Source organism: Sciurus vulgaris, assembly GCF_902686455.1.
Source record: "Sciurus vulgaris genome assembly, chromosome: 9".
In the NCBI taxonomy this organism is placed as follows: Eukaryota; Metazoa; Chordata; class Mammalia; order Rodentia; family Sciuridae; genus Sciurus; species Sciurus vulgaris.
The window spans coordinates 114,523,024-114,545,207 of NC_136469.1; the positions used below are offsets into that span (position 1 = coordinate 114,523,024).

Sequence of the window (22,184 nt, forward strand, 5' to 3'; positions counted from 1 at the left end):
AGACCCCTGTATCTTGGGTAGATCCTGTATCTTGGACTTCCTAGTTTCCCAAACCATGAGAAATGAGTTCCTGTTGTTCGTAGGCTACACAGTCTATGGCATTTCATTAGAGCACTAAGAACAGATTAAAACAGAGGGAGGCTGACAAGGTGACATTGGAGTAATGACCTGGGGAGAGAGATGAGCCTAACGATGTCAGGAGGAGCCTTCCAGCAGCTGCGCAGTTAGAGCCAAGTCCAGCGGGGAGTATGCCTGGCGAGTTCTGGGGACAGCACAGGGGCTAGTGTAATGCAGCACAGAAAGGAGGTATGTGCACGGGGTGGGGTTGAGGGGGTAGAGAAAGGGACTCTGCCATGATGAAGCTATAAGGAGCAAAATGTGAGACATTTTTAACCCAAAGAGGTAAGCGCTCTGACAGAGGGTGATTTCACAGCACTTCATCCAGGTCTGGGGGCCGGGAGGGGTTAGGAAGGCGTCCTGGAGGAGGTGATACCTGAGCACACCTTGCAGGAATGTATTAGGCACACAGAGGGCAGGCTGGGAAACTGGGAGGGAGGGAGAGAGGAAGGGGAGAGAGATGGCGGAGGGGGAGATTTGATTCCATCAAAAGCTGAGATTCTCTCTGCTGGACAGGTATCGGACTCACACCTGGGCAGCAAGGACAGGTGCCATCTCCAAGCTGCCTGGTCCTTCTCATTGTGCATAAGGCAGTGCTGCAGGGCTCACAACGTGTGGGTTCCGCCCCAGCTCCTATAGGTAGTGTCTGTGCGGACTGGAACCACAGAATACTTCACCACTTTCCATTTCCTTCTATGTAACCTGAGGATAATAAAAACTGCCCCTCTCCTCTTTAGACCCCATTCTACAATGAATGTGGAAGTGATTTGTGAACATGGAGATTCTATGTAAACCAATAGTGACATGATACTAGATATACACAGGGGAGATTGAATGTATTTGGCAGGAATTGGCACTAAAATAGAACACAAGTGCTTTGGGTAGCTCGTCCTTTTAAATGTGCATTAATTTTGTAAAATATACACCAATAACTTAGCAAGTATTTTAAGAAAAAAATCACAGAGTAAACTGGAAATAGATAAAAAGAGATGACAGTATATCAACAAAGACTCTGCATTATTGCAAACTCTTGGTCCCTACAAATGGCAGGGAAGATCTTCCCTAACTCAATTAACATAGAAAATGGTTGTTTAAAATCTTCTCATAGCCAAGGTACACTAAATTAGAGACCCATGGCAGTGTGATAAAATTACATCTGCTGGAAAGACAAACACGCAAATCATCAGCTAACATTATTAAATGCACAGGAGCCTGATATTAATCTACAAATGATACTTTATTACACTTTCTGAGACTCCCGAATAAATTATTTAGTTGTTAAGAGGCTTTTAGGAATATGTATGCTTATAAGAAAAAAAAATGATGAAAATGTTCTGGCTGCTTCCAGAATTTTGCTCCCTGATTTTCTGCTCACCCCCAACTGATAACATTCCTCTCTGTAGCTTTTGGGTAATCCCATAGTCTTTCTCGGAGTTGTGACACTCTGTCGTAATAGGGCTGATTTAATGACAATGCCTCCTTTCTTTTTCTTCCAGTGCTTCATTAAATGTTTGAATGGCATTTATTTATTAAATTAACTTAATTAAAATTAATAGTGTTTTGATAATCTGGAGATGCCCTTTGGGAAAAATGGATACATTACAGGAGATAATAGGGTTTTTATCACTTTAGGAGAGACAAATCTACCATGTTTGAAAGCATGCTGTTTATAGTACTTCCGTGTGTGTGTGTGTGTGTGTGTGTGTGTGTGTGTGTGTGTGTGAGAGAGAGTGATATTTTAAAAATCTCAATTTACACGAAAAAAGGAACGCATCATCCATAGTAACATTTTCTTTTTCTTTGGTACTGGGGGCATTGAACCCAGGGGGCACTTAACCACTGAGCAACATTCCCAGCCCTTTTTTGTATTTTATTTAGAGACAGGGTCTCACTTAGTTGCTTAGGGCCTAAGTTGCTGAGGCTGGCCTTAACTTGTGATCCTCCTGCCTCAGACTCTTGAGTTGCTGGGATTACAGGTGTGCACCACTGTACCTAGCTCATTTTTTTTTGTAGAAATATACAGATGCTCAAAAACATTATTACCCAACCATCTAATTTTTACATATAGTATGTAATTTGATCCTTACCATAACCCTGGAAATATGTATCACTGTTTCCATAGTACAGGTGAAGAGACTGAGTTTCAGAAAGGTTATATCACTTATCTAAGACCATATGGCAAGAAAATTTTAAAGATGTTTCCAGCTGGGCCTTTCAGATAGCCCCAGGAGAAGCCACCTTGTGTCTGTGGTTGCTCTGCTTTCCAGCACAGGTGACGATATGAAAAGGAATCACTCTCCAGGTGCAGAGCAAATGTTTTACTCTATTCTTCTTCCAAATGGACAATCCAAAGTAATCATTAGGCATATCCAACTTTTTTATTTTAAGCTACTAAGGATTGAACCCTTGGCATTGCACATTCTGGGCAAGCACTCAACCACTTAGCTACATCCACAGCCCAAGCAGGTCCAACTAGGAGAATCTCTTTTCCCCTCTTAAGTAAGCCTGTTTCTCATAAGATAGGTTCTGGTCTCCTTAGGGGTGAAGTCACTATCTGGCTGGAAGATGATCAGGAAATACACACCTGGGTCACTCTAGTGATTCTCAACCTGACAGACACATCATGCCCTGGTGCACTGTGGGAAAATGGTACAGTCTTTTTCAGAAATGTCTCTCCCCTCCCCCCATGCTGGGAATTGAACCCAGGGTCTCACACACGCTAGGCAAACGCTCTACCACTGAGCTAGAACCCCAACCCAGAACTGTACTTTTTAGGTAGAGTGTGGAACACTAAAAATACATCCCAACTCCTACACATAGGAATTAAAAGGAATAAGAAAAATATGCAAAGAAATCCACAGTAAGACTCCTCACCACCAGCATTAATCATTTTGGACAACTTCCATGTGCAGATGGAATTAGAAGGTGGTACATAAACTCTGGTCATGGGGGCCCAGCACACTGCACTCTGGTTCATTCAACCACATGCACTTACTGTGTGCCTGTGATGTGCCAGAATTGTGCAGGACGCCTGAGAAAGAACAGGAGTTCCTATTACAAATCAATGTGACCAGATCCCATAGCCAGAGCAGATGTACAGTGAATTCCAGAAGCAGAGGAGGAGCACTTGAATAACTTAAATAACTCACCCTGTTCAAAGGCTGTGTGTATTAACAGCAGTCTCCTAAGGATTATGCTGATAGTTTGTTTTGCTATTTAATTAATTTTCCTTTACCTTGTTCTTGATTCTCTTCATTCTCTAATTCTTTGGCTGCAAAGATGTCTTTAATGGAAATTAGGTCATTTTTTAAGAGTTCCAGCTTCTCTCCATCCAGTGATACTAAAAATGACTGAACCTGAAAAACAAGAAATAGGTCAATATAACTGTCATCTTTCTTTCTCATTAATAACATTTACATACAGCTGTTCCCAGTTTTCCCAAGGTCATCTATGGTATGGGAGGTAATTCTGGGTAGAACGTTGGCTTTACTGCCTATTATCTGCAACTTTGGGCATGTTACAAAAACTCTCTGGACCTCATTTTCCATAAAACAAGATCCACACTTCATTGTGATCCTTTGTGTGGTAAATAAGATAATGAATATAAAACACATTGCACAAGTGCACATAGTAGGTACTAAATAAACAGTGGTGGCAGCTCTTCTTTGATAATGGTTAAAAACACACTTTGGCCTCAAGGCTGGGCTCAGATATCAGCTGCTCACTTATGAATTATGTGACTATGAGTAATTTATTTAACCTTTTTATGCCTCAGCTTCCTTATCTGTGAAATAAGGGCTAATTCTACCTACTTGAAGAGGTTGTTTTGAAGGTTAAATGAAGTAATGTGCTTAAAATACTTAGAGTGGTGCTCAATAAATTATGTATACATGCATACACATATACATATGTAAACAAATCAGTGTAATAAACATCCACATGTACACTTGCTAGACATGAGCTATTATGCTGAATTTACAAAAAATGCCCCAGACCCATTTTTCTTCTCTGAGATCTGGCAGTGTAGAGGAGGGAGGCCCAGGTCAACCAGCAATGGCCATGGCAGACTGAGTGAAGAGCACGGTGGGGTCAAGGAGAGAGCAGTCGCTATGCCTTTAGGAGGTAAGAGGTGGTTCCAGGAGGACTGCACAGAGGACGCGACGCTGGCACTGATGCCACCCCTGCTCGCTGTCTTCAGAACCCCCTTCTGGAACTGTCCTCTGTATGTGCTTAAAATTTGTGTGTACAGATGGTCAGCCATCCTCTGATTAATTCCAATTTCCAAAAGGGTCAAGGGCAGGAACACCATATTAAAAATGAAGTATGACTGTAAAGTAGTGAGGTTTTCATTTTTTCATTCTTCAGGTCACACTCCTGTTCTGGAGGAAGTGCCAGCAGAGGAGCGATGAGCCTTTTTGGAAAATGTTTTAATATTCATCCCAGAATTAGGTTAGCACATCAGGATAAGAGAGAGTTAGGCATCCAGGATGCCAGGACTCCATTTTCCTAAAGGTAATGCATGTCTTTTTTTTTTTTTTTTTTACCAGGGATTGAACCCAGGGGCACTTAACCATTGAGCCACATCCCCAACCATTTTTATGTTTTACTTTGAAACAGGTTTTGCTCAGTTGCTTAGGGCCTCACTAAGTTGCTGAGGCTGGCTTTGAACTTGTGATCCTCCTGCCTCAGCCTCCCCAGTTGCTGGGATTACAGGCGTGCAACACTGCACTGGGCTAATGCATATTTTTATGAGTGATACAACCTGCCTAAGGCTCTGGGAGGAAGCTCTGCGGGAAGTCATCAACCAAAACCGACAGGAGTTCAACAGCGAGAAGCAAACACACCCTGCTGGACAGCTCCTGGCCTATCTTTCTTGCCCTGACTTCCTCAGCACCTTCATTTCAGCTCCCATATGCACACTTTTCCCTCCTAGGGCATTCCATCACACCATGCTGATATGCATTGAACCTCTGGGTTAGTCCAATAATAAATAATAAGCAACCATGTGCTCCTCAGTAGCTCTGCGGAATGCTGACTGTATGCTTGGCCCTGTGTTAAGTTCTGTCCAGGATACGAGAGCAGACTGTATGTCTTATAAATCTCTACTTTGAGAACAAATGTGTAGTGATATTTTGAAGATTTTTTTTGTTTACTATTTTTAACAGTGAGTATAATGCTGACAAAAATTATTCATTTTTAACATTTATCACACATCACATTGTCATGCCTGTGGCTGTCCTAGAATAAATCTAGTCAGATGTTAATGAAAATGATTCCTTATATTTTCATATGAGGGTCAGGCTGGAGGGTGGTGTGGGAATTTGAGGAATCTGAGATTTCTAAATGAGAATCCAGCCTTTCAGGTCATGGTGTCAAGGCAGGAGGACAGAATTTATTTTTTTAACAGTTCATTTCAAAAGTTCTTTAACTTTTAAATCTTTAGCATGTGTAAGATTGCCAGATAAAACATAGGATACTTAGACAAATTTGAATTTCAGATAAATAATGAATATTTTCTTAAGGTTAAGTGGGTGTCTCCCAAATAGTTCAAGGGACATATTTATATATTTTAAAAAAATCATTATTTATCAAAAGTAAAAAATTTAACTAGTCATTTTGTGTTTTTTCCCCTATTTATTATTTATTTATTTTTGTTGTGCAGGGAAATTCAACCCAGGGCCTGGTACATGCTGGGAAGCATTCTACCAATGAGCTATGCCCCTAGCCACTTTTCTATTTATTTTTAAAATTTAATTTAATTTGGTTTTTAAGTAACAAATAATTGGTGACCCAAGATTCAAGCAGAGGAAATCCTGCGAGGCAGTCACTGTTGCCCATGGATCCCCTGCGGTTTACCGCCCCCCCCCCCCCTTCGTCTGCAGTGATCGCCACCCACTGCCAGCATAAGGCCTGCTTTTTGAGCACAGATCGCTCGCTGACCGTCACCTATCATCCACTGTTTGCCTGTTTGCTTGCCTCTTACCTGCCCATCACCCACCACCCAACATCCATCCGCTGTTAGCCTGCAGTCCGCCAGCAGATCACCTACTGCCTGCTGTTGTCTGGAAGTCCATTGTCACAGTACCCGCAGGTTTGGTTACACGTGGCTGCCGCCATCTTAGGACACTGGCCAGGGCCTGCCCATTTGCTGCCACTACCGCTGCCATCTTGGGGCGCAGCCACCTTGGTCTGGGGACACAGGCCAGGGACTGGAGCCATATTGGGGTACCTGCAGGTCTGGTTGCACCTAAGATTCTTTCTGCTCAGTGTGCTAATGGCTGCCATCTGGCTGCCTCTTTGCAGGGTTGCTCCTTTGTGTGAGCTCATCCCTAGTGGTCTCTGCAAGTTGAAAGGGCATTGAGACCTTTTGTTAAATTTTTTTTTAAATTTGTTTTTAGCTGACAATAGACCTTTATTTATTTATATGCGGTGCTGAGAATTGAACCCAGTGCCTCACACCTGCTAGGCAGTGCTCTGTCACTGAGCCACAACCCCACCCCAGGGCATGGAAATCTTGGGACTGCAGCAAGATAGGGCCTGGGGAAGCTGAAGCCCAGATCCATCAGAATGCAGCTGGGTCTGCACGGGCCAGTCTGGGTCTGGCAAGCCTGTGGAAAAGCAGAGACTAGGGGCAATTTCCTGGGGAGAGCACAGGTTGAAGAAACTGGAGAAAACTGGGCTCTCTCCAACTCAGTGAATCCTGGAGTGTGCAGGGACAGAAGGGGCCGGCTACAATGGGTGGGGAGACTGTAAGAGGTGTGAGGGCATCTTCCTATTGGCTTACCCACCCAATCGTCCAGGACCCACTGGACTGGAGCTACCATCAAACTTCAGACATTCTCACCTATCAGCGAAGGGAAGCTGAGAAAGTTTTTGAAAGCCAACGGAAGCAATCGTTCAATTTTTCCATTGACACTTTGCTTTTTTATTTTTATTTTGCCCTCTCTCATACCTCTACCATCTTTGAATCCAAATATTTTTCATATATCAATTTATTGAGGTATGGGATGTCTGAATAGTATATTACAATTTTGTTGTGTATTCTTATATTTTTACTTTTTTAAAAAAATCAGTATATATATTTTCTCTCACCTCCCTTTCTCCCTAGATTCTCTTTCTCACTTCCCTCATACTAACAGCCCACCTCTATTAATTCCTCCCTCGCTCTTACTATAAAATTTTACCTCTAGCTTCTCTTCCTCTCCCTCATAAATATCACATCTTACACTACTTCTGTTCCCTCACTGTCCAGCATTTGAAATGGTAAACCCTTTTAACAAACTTACTGTTTATATTGTAGACAATAATTGAACACTTCGTTTCTGTTTATTGTGACAAAACTTTTAACTGCCTTAAAAGCAGCTATTTGGTTTTTGGCTGTATATTCTTTGCACTGGGTGCTGTTAATGTTGGCCTCCCCCTTAAAGGTAACACACTGGAACACTTCAGGGACACTATAAGACTATAGGGTAGAATCTGTACTGCCTCAGATCCATACCACTAGATGAGAAGACACACAAACAACAAGAAAAAAACAAGGGAACAAAGCACCTCAAACAAACCAAGATGTTCCATCAATAGAATCTACAGACAACACAGTAGAAGAAATGTCAGAGAAGTTTATAAAATACATAGTTAGATTGATCTTTGAAATAAAAGATGGTATAGGACAGAAAATACAGGAAGTGAAAGATCACTTCAATAAAAAGGCAGAGATCATAAAAAGGAATCAAGCAGAAATCCTCAAAATGAAGGAAACAATAAACCAAATTAAAAGTACAAAGGAAAGGCATCACCAACAGACTAGACAACTTGGAAGACAGAACCTCAGAAAATGAAGACAAATATATACTCTTGAAAATAAAGTTGACCACACAGAGAAGATGGTAAGAAACCATGAACAGAACTTCCAAGAAATATGGAATAATATGAAAAGACCAAATTTAAGATTTATTGGAATAGACAAAGGCATGGAGATACAAATCAAAGGAATGTACAATATTTTCAATGACATAATATCAGAAAACTTCCCAAATCTAAAGAGTGAAATGGAAAATCAACTACAAGAGGCTTACAGGACCCCAAATGTACAAAATTACAGCAGACCCACATCAAGGCACATTATAATAAGAATGACTAACATATAGAATAAGGATAGAATTTTAAAGGCTGTAAGAGAAAAACAAAATCAAATTACATACAGGGGGAAACCAACTTTGATTTCAGCTGATTTCTCAACCCAGACCCTCAACACCAGGAGGTCCTGAAATAACATATATCAAGCTCTGAAAGAAAATGGATGCCAAATAAGAATTTTATGTCCAGCAAAATTAAGCTTCAGATTTGAAGATGAAATAAAAACCTTCCATGATAAACAGAAGTTAAAAGAATTCACAACTAGAAAGCCTGCACTACAGAGCATTTTGAGCAAAATATTCCTTGAGGAGGAAATTAAAAAAACAAAAAACAAAAAACCCAAAACAATGAAAATGAGCAAAGGGAGGTACACTGAAGGAAAAGTGAATCAAAGGAGAAACTAAATCAAGTAAAAACCAAAATAAACCAAAATGACCGAGAATACAAATCACATCTCAATAATAACCTTGAATGTTAATGGCCTAAACTCATCAATCAAAAGATGTAGACTAGTAGATTGGATTTTTTAAAAAGATCCAAAAATATGCTATCTTCAAGAGATTCACCTCCTGGGAAAAGACATCCATAGACTGAAGGTGAAAGGTTGGGAAAAAACATACCACTCGCATGGACTGCATAAACAAGCAGGGGTTTCCATCCTCATATTAGATAAAGTGAACTTCAAACCAAAGTTAGTCAGAAGGGACAAAGAAGGATATTTCATATCACTTAAGGGAATCATACATCAACAAGACATAACAATAGTAAATATATATGCCCCAAACATTGGAGCATCTACATACATCAAATAAACCCTTCTCAATTTCAAGAATCAAACAGACCACAACAAAATAATACTAGGTGACTTTAATGCACCTCTATCACCACTGGATAGAACTTCCAAACAAAGAAACTATAAAATTAAATAATATAATCAAAGATTTAGACTTTACAGACATATATAGAGTATTTCATCCATCATCGAGCAAATATGCTTTCTTCTCAGCAGCACATGGATCCTTCTCTAAAACAGACCATATGTTATGCCACAAAGCAACTCTCAGCAAATACAAAAAAGTAGAAATACTACCCTGCATTCTGTCAGATCATAACAGAATGAAACTAGAAAACAACAATAAAATAAAAAATAGAAGCTATTCCAACACCTGGAAACTAAATAGCATGCTATTGAATGATGAATGGATACAATAAGAAATCAGGGAGGAAATAAAAAAATACTTAAGGGCAAATGAGAACACTGATACAACATATCAAAGTCTCTGGGACACCATGAAGGCAGTGCTAAGAGGAAAGTTTGTTGCATTGAGCTCATATACTAAAATTATAAAAAGTCAACAAATAAATGACCTAACATTACATCTCAAAGCCCTAGGAAAAAAACAAATCAACATCAAAAATGTCAAAGAGAGGAAATAATTAAAATCAGAGCTGAAATCAATGAAGTCGAAATAAAAGAAACAACTAAAAAAATTGACAAAGCAAAAAGTTGGTTCTTTGAAAAAATAAATAAAATTGATAAACTTTTAGCCACACTAACAAAGTGAAAAGTGAAAACTCAAATTACTAAAATCCATGATGAAAAAGGAAATATCATGATGGACACTACTGAAATACAGAAGATAATTAGAAATTATTTTAAAAATTTATTCTCAAATAAAATAGAAAATCTCGAAGACATTGACAAATTTCTAGAGACATGATCTACACAAACTGAAGCAAGAGGACATGCACAATTTAAACAGATCAATTTCAAGCAATGAAACAGAAGATGCCATCAAAAGTCTATGAATCAAAAATCCTGGGACCTAAAGGATTCTCAGCTGAGTTCTACAAGACCTTCAAAGAAGAATTAACACTAATACTCCCCAAATTATTCCATGAAATAGAAAAGGAGGTAACCCTTACAAACTCATTCTATGAGGCTAGTATCACCCTTATAACAAAAGCAGACAAAGACATGTCAAAGAAAGAAAACTTCAGACCAATATCCCTCATGAACGTAGATGCAAAAATTCTCAGAAAAATTCTGGCAAATCACATACAAAAATATATTTAAAAGATAGTACACCATGAACAGGAGGCATTGCAATACCAGAACTTAAACTATACTACAGAGCAATAATAATAAAAATGGCATAATATTAGCACCAAAATAGACTGTAGACCTATGGTACAGAATAGAAGACACAGAGACAAACCCACATAAATATGGCTATCTCACACTAGACAAAGGTGCCAAAAACATACATTGGAGAAAAGATAGCCTCTTCAACAAATGGTGCTGGGAAAACTGGAAATCCATATGTAACAAAATGAAATTAAACCTCTATCTCTCCCCCTGCACAAAAATCAACTCAAAGTGGATCAAAGACCTAGGCACTAGAACAGAGACCCTGTACCTAACAGAAGAAAAAGTAGGCCCAAATCTTCATTATGTTGGCTTAGGACCTGACTTCCTTAACAAGACTCCTAAAGCATAAGAAGTAAAATTATGAATCAATAAATGGGATGGATTCAAACTAAAAAGCTTCATCTCAGCAAAGGAAACAATCAATAATGTGAAAAGAGAGCCTTCAGATTGGGAGAAAATCTTTACTGCATGCATTTCAGACAGAGCACTAATCTCCAGGATATATAAAGCACTCAAAAAACTTAACACCAAAAAATAAATAACCCAATCAATAAATGGGCTAAGGAACTGAACAGACACTTCACAGAAGAAGAACTACAACTGATCAACAAACATGAAAAAATGTTCATCTTCTCTTGCAATTAGAGAAATGCAAATCAAAACTAATCTAAGATTTCATCTCACTCCAGTCAGAATGGTAATTATCAAGAATACAAGCAATAATAAGTGTTGGTGAGGATGTGGGGAAAAAGGTACACTCATGCATTATTGGTAGGACTGCAGATTGGTGCAACCACTTTGGAAAGCAGTATGGAGATTCCTAAGAACACTTGGAATGAAACCACCATTTGACCCAGCTATCCCACTCCTCTGTTTATACCAAAAGGACTTAAAATCAGCATACTACAGTGACACAGCCACGTCAATGTTTATAGTAGCTCAATTCACAATAGCTAAACTATGGAACTATACTGATGCCTTTCAACAGATGAATGGATAAATAAAATTTACATATAAACGATGGAATATTACTCAGCTTTAAAGAAGAATGAAATTATGGCATTTGCAGGTAAACGGATGGAACTAGAGAATATTATGCTAAGTGAAATAAGCCAATCCCCAAAACCAAAGGCCAAATATTTTCTCTGATAAGTGGATGCTGATCCATAGTGGTGTGTACATAAGAATGAAGGAACTCTGGATTATGCAGAGGGGAAGAGGCAGGGCGGTGGGGATGTGAAGGACAGTAGAATAAGACAAACATTATTACCCTATATACATGTATGATTACACTACTGGTGTGACTCAGCACCACGCACAGTCAAAGGAATGAGAAGTTATGCTCCATTTGTATGAAAATACATTCTACTGTCATGTATAACAAATAAAAAATTAAAAAACAACAAAATAATAACAAATAATTGCATGTTTATGGGTACAATGCTTTTTTTTGGCGGGGGGATACTGGGGATTGAACTCAGGGGCATTTGACCACTGAGCCACGTCCCCAGTTTTATATTTTATTTAGAGACAGGGTCTCACTGAGTTGTTTAGTACGTCACTTTTGCTGAGGCTGGCTTTGAACTCACAATCCTCATGTCTCAGTCTCCAGAGCCGCTGGGATTATAGGCGAGCATCACTGTGCCTGGCAGTGCAACATTTTGATGTTTGGATGTATGGATATACTGTGGAGTGATTCTCAGGTTAAGGAACATATCCATTGCCTCAGATACTTATTTTTGTGATGAGAACATTCAAAGTCTACTCCTTTTGCATTCTTTTTTTTTTTTTTTTTTTTTTTTGCGGTGCTGAGGATTGAACCTAGGGCCTTGTGCTTGCAAGGCAAGCACTCTACCAACTGAGCTATATCCCCAGCCCTTCCTTTTGCATTCTTGAAACACACACACACATTATTTTCACCAGAGTCACCATGCTATAAAACAGATCTCAGAAAAACAGTATCCTGTATTTTCATTTGCCATATTTGTGTTCTTTATGGAGGCCTGAAGGCTGGGTCTAGCCAAGTCACAAGATGAACTAACCCTGTGTCCTGAATCCCTGAGTGCAGGAAAGGGGCTTGCTGACCAGGCACCCCTGATCCTGACTGACATAGAAGTGAAAAATAACTTCTGCTTTTCACTCATATATTTTTAGGACTATTTATTATAGCACCCAATAACTATTATGACTAAGCAAGAGAATAAATAAGTAAAAACCAAATTCCTTACTATTAATATCACACACACACACACACACACACACACACACACACAAACACAAATTTCCAAGCTGGGGAAAGAGATCAGAACTTGTGAAAGAAATGTGCAAACAGAGAAAGTGTACACCTCTGCTACAGCTGGGATCTGAAATATCCCCCCAAAGCCCATGTGTTAGAGGACTGGTCCCCATCTTGGGCTGTTAGGAGGTGGTGGAACCTTTAAGAGGTGGGGCCTAGTGGGGGTCTTTAGGTCACTGGAAACTGCCCTTGAAGGGGACTGAGAGATTCTGGCTTCTTCCTCTTTATCTCTTTTGCTTCCTGGCCCCCAGCTTTTGCTCCACACCTACTCTTGCCATGCTGTGCTGCCTCACCGCAGGCCTAAAAGTAACAGGGCCAACCAATCATGAGCTGGAGCTCTAAAACCATGAGCCCCTAGAAGCCTTTCCCTATAAGTCAATTATCTCGGGAATTTGTTCTGGCAGTGGAAAGCTAGCTAATGCCCTCCACGGCCTGAACCTCTTTCCAGCAGTGTAAGTCCTTTAGGGCTCTTTTCCAGGGGCCAGGGCTGTTTATAGCTGAGATCTGTGATGGAAGCAGCCAGAATGCAATCTCTCTACCACCGAAGAGGGCTTGTTTTTACGGTGGGGCCATGCTCTCCCTGTAATATTTGTTAATAATAATAACAATTATACACAACATAAGACTGCATATAAAATAACACGTCATTAACATTATGAATACATACACCTGTATAAGTCTAAAATAGCAGTTAGCATTTTTCAACTGTTTACCCAGTGTGCTGCTACTAGCTTCATCTGGATTATTTCATTAAATTCTTTAAATCATCCTATGAGGTAGGTTTTATTATTATTTCCATTTCATGGATAAGGAAATTGAGGCAAAGGGGTTCAAAAATCATTCAGTTACAGTGATTTATAATAACATGAAGTCTGACTCCAGACTTAGCTTTTGCAGGGAAAATTTTTGTGCTTCCATGAAAAATTGCATCTCTGATCACACTTTGCTGGATTACAAGATTCTGAATCTATGGGAGCAATTTTACAACTGTGTAAATCGCGAATAGCTGATGGCAATGCAAATCAACTCTTCTCTACAGATTCACTAATGAATTCTGTCAGAGGAGGGACAATGTCCCCTGCTGGGAAGAAACCAGGTTGATGTCTAGCTGCACATTCATTTCAGCATTCCTATGCTCCATGCAAATGTGGCCTTCTCTGGCTGTTCCCTTGAAGGGGTGATAACATCTGCCCGGTTTCCTCATTTAATTAATGAACTAGAAAAATTCTTTAATATGTGTTCATTTTGTGTCAGCATGAGAGTCATGATTTCGCCTATTTTTGGAAAATGATCCTTGAACAGATTTAACCATAAGACTTTCACTGAAGCTCATGGATAGCGAAAAAAGGAAATAAACACAGATAGTAACATGGAGCCCTATAATCTAGGGCGTGGGGGGCGGGGGGAGGTGTCCCTATCCTGTTCGGTTCTTGGTTTTTCATTATGTGGCAGGAGTGGTCTTTCCCTGATTAGCCAGGCGTCAAGAATGGCTCAAGGGCTGGGAATATAGCTGAGTGGCAGAGTGCTTGCCCAGCATGCATGAGATCCTGAGTTCCACCCTGAGCACAGGGGTCAGCAGTGGGGTGGGGGAATGGGCAAGATAGGCCATTAAAAAATGTTTCAGACTCGCAAAAATCTAAAGACAAGGGGACCAGGCCTAGAGGGTCAAAATGACTTTTCCATTCTGAACCTCACTTCCAAGGTCAGCTTCCAGTCTGAGGACCTGCTTCTCCCCCGTGAATGTCAGATGACCCACAGCCCCTCCCTCACAGGAGGGCTAGAGGGTACTGCCTGGTGGCCTCCACTGGAAAACCACTAGAATAATCAGGCTGAGATCTCCACAAAAGAGACACGTGTACAAATAAATGAATGAACAGCTTTCTGGTATTTAAAATGGGGACTGTAAGTGCCATGTAAGAGCTTGCTAAATAAAGACACACACACACCTCCTTAAGAAGAAGAGTCACCAAACCAAAGTAGCAAAGAAGACTTCTGCTACTTTGTTTCCCTTGGCTACAGTGGGGGAATGAGCATGTGCAGGATCCTCGGGAAGGCTAGTTCCCAGGGTCTTGTATTTTTCCCAAATAGATCTTTAATTTCTAGTAGGATAACTCTGCCCTTATGACCCAGATAGTCTAAAAAAATGGTTGAATCAATAAAATGTCATGCATTAAAAAAATATATTAAAATGCTGCAGTCTACAAGAAACATTAGCTGCTTTGTTTACACTGGGAAAGAATGAAGTTGTGGGCTGAAGGGATCACTGGACAGGGTATGATGTCACCAAAGGGAGGAGCAGGTCAGGAGGCTGACAGCCAAGTTCTAGAAAAACCCTTCACACCACAAGGAGAGGCAGTGCTGATTTACTGTGCTGGCTCTCTTGGGGCCAGGGTAGGGTAATAGTGTGGCATAGGACACAGAGGAAATAATGTGGAGTTTGGGTGGCTCATCAGGCTGTGTAGCATTTGTAACCTTAGTACTGTGGTAATGAGGCTCTAAACACAAGGTATTTTCATGGCTTTCCCCAGTTTCTTCATGTTTCAGAAACACACTACTAAACATGCTATTTCAAATGATCAGTGGGGATGTACCTTGCTTTCGCTTTCATTGGACAGAATTTCCAGGGCTTCCAGGTGTGACAGACCTTGATACTCATCAAACAGCATCCCATAGTGTGCGGTTCTCTCCACTGTGAGCTGCTGCGCCAGTCTCTGCTTCTCCTTCTCCTTGGCTTCCCTTAACATCTGCAGAAACACAATGCTTGTAGCCCAGATGTATGCTAAAGAACCCCACTTCCTGTGTAAGGCATGTCGGGGGGAAAGAGAGGAGGGCTGACTTTTGTGTCTGGGATGGGTCGATTTTGATCACTTTGGCATTTCTAAAAATTTTTTTGATAGAATTGATAATTTTTACATAATATTCTATTTTGAACTTTATATGTTCATTATATGCAAAGCAAAGCAAAGCAGAGCAAAAATTCTATGCCTGGGAATGAGATGGGAAAGACATTCACCAAAAGCTTCACAGTGGTTTCCAGAAGTGTTTACTACATGTGTGGTTAACTTTTCTATTTTCTAAAATGTCCAAATTGTCTATATTGAGTAAGTTTTAAGAACAGTGGGAAAGTCTAATCTCTTGTGACAAGATTAATTGCAAATTCTGTACCTAGGCGGACTTCAAAGCAGAAATAAGCTGATCTGATTTTCTCTCTTACATTGCTTTGAATCTTTTGTGTATGAAGTTATTTGACTTCTTCAATGAAAAGAATTAATAAATATAAACTCATAATGTGTTCATCACCAGATACTAAATACAAATAAGCATACAGATGCTTCAGCTGGTCTTCAGAAGTAAGACTGAACTGCATTTCTGTCCACCTCAATAAATTTTCTTGTTATTTTTTTGTTTTTAAATAAGAGACAGCAAAATGAACACAAGTCTTTCAGACACTCCCAATTTTCTGTACTTGCCTTCTTTGATTCTAAGCATCTTTGGATTTCTCATTAAGTTTACTGGGGCATTAAGTTTATGGGGTCCTTTAATATCTGTGGAGAGCACCATCGACGTACTGGTCAACACCAGAAGGGCACAGGGGGCGGATCATCTAAGAACAGAGCCTGGTGTTTACTGTGGGCCAATAAAACAGTCAGCCTCATGCCCCCTTTGGGTTCCCGAGGTTGTTAGCCAAGAAAGAATTCTGCAGAAAGAATTCTCTCTCCTCTCTATCTTTCAGACTAAATTAGTACAGTCTCTGAATCTTACAGTTTTTAAAACCACCCAATGAAACCATCATTGGAAAGTTTTAATATTTGCAATAAAACTCAACAATGCCCACTGATCTCAGGGCTTGATGGTGGTAACATAAAATAGCAGAGTGACTCTCAGATTGCTTCCTTTCTCTACCAACTACCATCACTAAATGGGTGCTTTGGGATAAGGGGAGGAAGAGATTAAATGGAAAGTAAAGGGAAAACATCACTGTGGAGTGATCAGAATTCACTTGGAAGTGGGGAGTGGAATTAAAGCTGCCTAAAGGATAATTCCCTTGATGAGGAATGCTGGTTCTGCTTTTCCTTCTGGAAAAAAATTGGAGATGGGTCTAAATGGTAGAGGATGAAAGTGTTACAGTGACCTGGCTAAAGCAGTCATACAAATTGCAGGTGCAATACTCAGGTTTGCTCCAGAATATTCTGAACCAAACCTGCCACAATGATTCAGCTGTGTAATTACAACAAGCCCTGCAGATGGCTAATGTGGTTCTTGGTGACACAGTTCCATGAGCAGTGCTATTTTTTAACAGTAGACTGCGTGCGGATATGATCAAAATTGTGACAAACGTACAAAAATCATGGTCATATGGGAAACTAACTTAGTCCAGTTCTCATTTCATAGCCAGAGAAGCCAGAGTTGGTTTTTGGACCTAGTCTCATTTCCTCCTACATCATCATCTTAATGAGAAAAAAAAAATTATACCTATAGGCGTATGTGCACACATCCACATCCACGTATGTTTGTATCAGTTCTACTCTAATGCATTCAACCTTCACAAAAATATCATCAGTAAGTACTGATGTTATCCCTGGAGGGCACGTGAGTAAAAGGAGGCACACAGGAGCTAAGTAACATATTCAAGGTCATGCAACCAATTGGCAGATCTGGGATACATATTGGCATAAATGGGATAAGCTTCAAGAAATTATTAAGTGAATAGAGTACAAGAGTGTGATTAGGGGCTGGGGTCATAGCTCAGCGGTAGAGCACTTGTCTAGCATGTGCGAGGCACTGGGTTCAATTCTCAGCACCACATACAAATAAATAAAGAAAATAAAGGTCCATTGACAACGGGAAAAAAAAAAAAGAGCGATTAGTATTTACCATTTGAGAAAGCATGTGTGTCTCTATGTATGTGCAAATTGTCTATCTATCCACACATGTATTTATATATCTATATGATTATGTATAGCTGCATCTCTACATATCCATATGATAACTGATAGCATGCCCCCCTGGAGGAATTTAGCAACTGGGGAATGGGTATATCAGAAACTCAATTTTCATTTGACTCTTTTTGTGCCATTTGAATTTCAACATGTACTTTAAATGATCTATTAAAAAAGATTTAAAAATGCATTTACTTTATTGACTGGAAGAAAAAAACTGCAAAAGTATGTAGTCCAACCTGGGACAAGGAAACCGTTCTCTCCATGAGTGTCTTGGTCCGCTTGAATCCTGGGTCACTTTCTGCAAGGACATTCATGGTTTTCTTGCCAATGAATTCCAAAGCATCAAGACCTCTGGTTAAGACACTTTTGCCCTGCACATGACATAATTGTACGAGATTAGATTTTTTACATTTTGCTGTTCTGCAGCAGTCAGCAACTCCTAGGTAACTGGCACGATCTTCAAATATTAAAATCAATATAAAGCCACATTTTTTCTCACCAGATTTATCATCCATTTAATCCTATTTTCTTTTCCTCAGAAAACCATATGTTATATAATTTGTAGGGCATGCAGTATTATTAAAAAATGATGCTTAGAAAAAACCCAAAGCACATTGGGGATTAATTTTATTTGCTGTGTGCATATGAATAGATAGGTATCTAAGACATAAAATTAACAGGTGACCTAATTGCTGTTTTGTTTGAAAAAAATTAACCCAAGTAATAGAGTTTTTTTGGAGCAGTTTATTAAAATGTCAAATACTCCTAACTTTTTAGGGAGTTCTTTAATCTAGGGCCCTGGAGTACAGGACCCTCGGGCTGTGTCAGATGGCTCTTGCACACTTTCAGGAACTAGCATGAACCACTTATAATTAGTAGATTCATGAAATAAGACAGGTTGATTTGCATGTGCTTCTGGCTTTAGAAACAGTTCTATTATATGGTTATCACCCTGAAAATTCCTTTGTCAGTTACTGTCTTCCTTTAAAAAAAAAAAGTTAAAACAATCAAGACTGACATAAATTATTTAAGTGAACAGAACTGTATACATTTCTTTGACACATCTCTGTATATATGCTCCAACTGAGGAACTACAATTATAATGTGCATATCTGTATTTTCCCCACTTTTCATGAAAATGACATATTTTAATATTATTATCAATGTACATTTTCCATTCTTCATAATTATTTAAAAAGCATTGTTCAACTTCACTGAATTAATATACCTTATTAATCATTTCCATCTTGGACATTTAGACTTTGTTTTCAGATATGGGGGCTGATCAGTAATCATGCAATAAAACAGATTTAAAAATGCACACACTTGGGAGGATGATGAGATATTGGCAAATCATAGGGACACTGAGTAAGTGCAAGCTGGGGGTGTCTGGAGCTTGGGGGAAGAGGTCAAGAAGGTTGGAGAATGGGAGCTGGGAATACTGGAAGCACAATTAGAGCACCCCGTATGGTGGCTGAGAGAGGCCATAATTTCCTTTCTGATACCAGTTGCTGAAAGAGCTTCCTCCATCCCCAATCTTGCAAAGTTTCCCATGGGGTGCTTGACTTGCATTGCTATGTGACTCCTAAAACACACTTGCTGTTCCTCCTTCACCCTGCCCAGTCTAGAAGTCAAGGAGCGAGGAGAGAAGTGATTTTCTGACCCCACAGCCTGGGTAAGATACCCTCCTATGTTCATCCACAGCCCCCTCTTCTCCCTGCAGTACACTGTATTTGTCTGGTGAGCTGCACCCTGCAACAGGTGGCACCCTCTTGTTAGCCAGCTTATGCCCAGTGTCCAGAGGAGGGGGCTCCCGGTACATATTGAAGGCCATCCATCCCTTTTTCAAAATGAATGAGTGAATGAATGAACAAGTGGGATGTGAGCCATATTTCTATAAAAACTAGCTACCTGGTTCTAGATTGTTGAAAACGGATATTTCTCCCTGACCCCAAGGGCAGCTAGCACCCTGCAGTCAGGTGGGGTGTCCCTCCTTTTCACTAATCAGTTTTGGTGCCAGTGACAAGCTTCCTTTAATAAGAGAGATACAGATTTATCTGGAAACACTTCAGAAATATGTCAGGGCTATTACTGCCGTTTCATTACTGGTACTTTAAAAAAAAAAGAAATGGTTTTGATTTTTTAAAATTGAGGGTCAAGAGCAAGACACCACCCAGGAAAAACAGTCGTCCCAGCTCTCTCAAAGCATCTTTCTCCCCCAACCAGAGGCTGTCCTTGCAGCAGTTGGAAAGGACACAGTTCAATCAGATCGAAAAAGGTACCTGCTAAACAGCTCCTTTCTTTCAAACATAAAATTGTATTTCATTTCGCCCTTATTATTGGGATCCAAGGTTATACCCACCCTGTAGCAGAAAGCATAACAAAATCATAATCCACAGTCACAAGCAGGGCCATCTTTCCTCTGATGTATCTAGGTCACTGGTGAATGGAAATATCAAAGGAAGGGAGACACGGGGAGAAGAGGAAGCTGCTGAGGACTCACAGTGCTCTGGACTGCGTTGGTGAGGGCTGACAGCATGCCCCGAGAGCCTGACGAAGGGGACGTGGGGGCGCTGCCCCCATGGTCCTGATCTGAAGCCACTTCTGCAACTACAGAGAAAAAATCCTGTTAGCGTTCATCTGGCTGCTCTGAACTTGGGGAGCTTCTATCTGTGCACACAATATAACAAAACCTCCCGCCAAAAAAAATGCCCAAAGTCAACATGTCACTCACCTTCAGGGACTCCATTCTCAGTCTCAGGCTGGGCCCCTTCGGGACATCCAGAATTGACACTGTGAATCCTCAGGGTAGCCCCTGCTTTTTCTTTGACTGCTGTCAAACTGTGACCTGTCAGAAAATATAAATATGGTTTGTGGACACATGAGATGCCTGTGGTCTGAAAATCTTCTGGCTGATCTTACAAAGCTATTTGAAGCTTTATAGGTGTCCACTGTGATTGCAACGAAGTGGTCAACAGCAGAGCTTTGGAATCCCTCAGATGTGGGTTCCAAGAGGAGCTCAGCTTCTCCATTGCCTGCACGAGCGACCTTGGAGAAGCTCTCTGTTCTTAGTTTCCTCAGTGTGTTGTTGTGAGAAGCCAGTGAGGAAAGTGTATGTAAAGTGCTCTCAGATGCTGTGTTACTGACTTTGCTTCTCACCCTGTCTGGATCTCAGCCTGGGATTCCAAACTCAAGATCATACCAATGAATAGCTTGCTGGTCTTATCCTTCTGGTAGACAGATGTCATTCATTTTTTGATTCCTAGCAGACCCAATACATCGAAGGCATTCAATATTGATTGAACTGAAATCAGCTGAGCCTGAACATGCTCCTTCAAAGTGTCACTGCCAAGGGTCTTGAGTTGACATCCCCAAATAGAAAAACCACACAGGCCAACCAATGGCCCTGACAACTTGTCTTAGGTAGCAATGGTCCAAACCAGGCTGAAAGGCACAGTTTTTACTCTATCTGAGCAGGGACAATACCTATATTTCTAAGATCCTGGTTCAGCGAGGATTCAGTAATTCACTGGTGAATACAGAGCTGGCTGTCCTATCCGCACTGAACAAATTCCAACCCTTGACTTGATAGACAGTCTTGTCCCAATTTTGTTCTGGAGTGATTTCCCCCTTGAGGCCTCATGATGAGCTGTAGCGAGTTCCCACCCCTGAGGAAGGAATGACTAGCCTACTGATGGTCCTACTGGCTGCTTGAGTCCTTCAAGGACAAACAGCATGGCTGCCCCCATCCAGCGCTCACCAACCCCCTTGGCATACAGGGAGAAAGTGAAGGATTTCTCCAGGGACCTCAGCTTGTTAAAACACAAGGCAGCAGCAATGTTCATAAGTGGGAAAAGAGTCCCAAGTCACAGGAGGATTTGAGAGGAAAACAGAACAACCCAGAATTAGCACTTAAAATGATCAGTTGTCTATCTTCTGGATAAGAGGATGACATGGATGAGTCCCAAACCCAACAGAGTAGTTTTCGTCAACTGTAAACTTAACACAAAGGTGGCACTGATATTTACCAAGTATCTCTAGTGGAAGTCACCTGCCATTATATATTACCTAGAACACCCCTCCCCCCAATTTAAGAAACGTTGTAACTTTAATTACAAATGGAAAAATGTGTCTATGCTCATAAGCAGATCATTAGACATAGTTCAAACTCATTACTGAGTTACTGAAAAAATAAACAGTTGAACCTGACTTGAATTAATTCAAGCTTCCTATCTGAGAATTCCAAGCATTTCAATGGAAACTTTTTGAAGTTTCAGTAACACATTTAAGTTATAGGATATTACTCAATTTAATTCATTTACATACCGAGTCCTTATTCCTTAACATTAAAAAAAAAGAAAAAGAAACACACATAAATTTTCCAAAAGGAGAATGTACATCCAAATCTCAACCCACGATTCTCATCTAGATTTCTGAGAATCACAGTCAAGGAATAAGCGAGTTTGAGGAGGTCGGCCATCTGCTCCATCTTTTCTGATTAAGCCAAGCAAGAAAGGTTAATGCCTCATCCTTCCCTGAG

General features: G+C 40.3%; 2 protein-coding genes across 2 annotated transcripts in view; one reads left to right on the forward strand and one right to left on the reverse strand.

Moving 5' to 3' along the window:
* TMEM156 (transmembrane protein 156) overlaps positions 1-15,280 on the forward strand; it is a 131,438-nt gene extending 116,158 nt beyond the window's left edge. The window contains exons 6-7 of the transcript XR_013766005.1: positions 4,483-4,629; positions 13,599-15,280. The gene's annotated coding sequence lies outside the window, so the exon portion shown is untranslated. The remainder of the gene's footprint in view (positions 1-4,482; positions 4,630-13,598) is intronic.
* The window catches only part of FAM114A1 (family with sequence similarity 114 member A1), a 66,435-nt gene that overhangs the window by 17,099 nt on the left and 27,152 nt on the right, over positions 1-22,184 (reverse strand). Inside the window, exons 4-8 of the mRNA XM_079152858.1 lie at positions 20,379-20,492; positions 20,148-20,254; positions 17,881-18,015; positions 15,293-15,445; positions 3,353-3,473 (exon numbers count right to left, since the gene is read on the reverse strand). Coding sequence (XP_079008984.1) covers positions 3,353-3,473; positions 15,293-15,445; positions 17,881-18,015; positions 20,148-20,254; positions 20,379-20,492 — 630 coding nt within the window. The remainder of the gene's footprint in view (positions 1-3,352; positions 3,474-15,292; positions 15,446-17,880; positions 18,016-20,147; positions 20,255-20,378; positions 20,493-22,184) is intronic.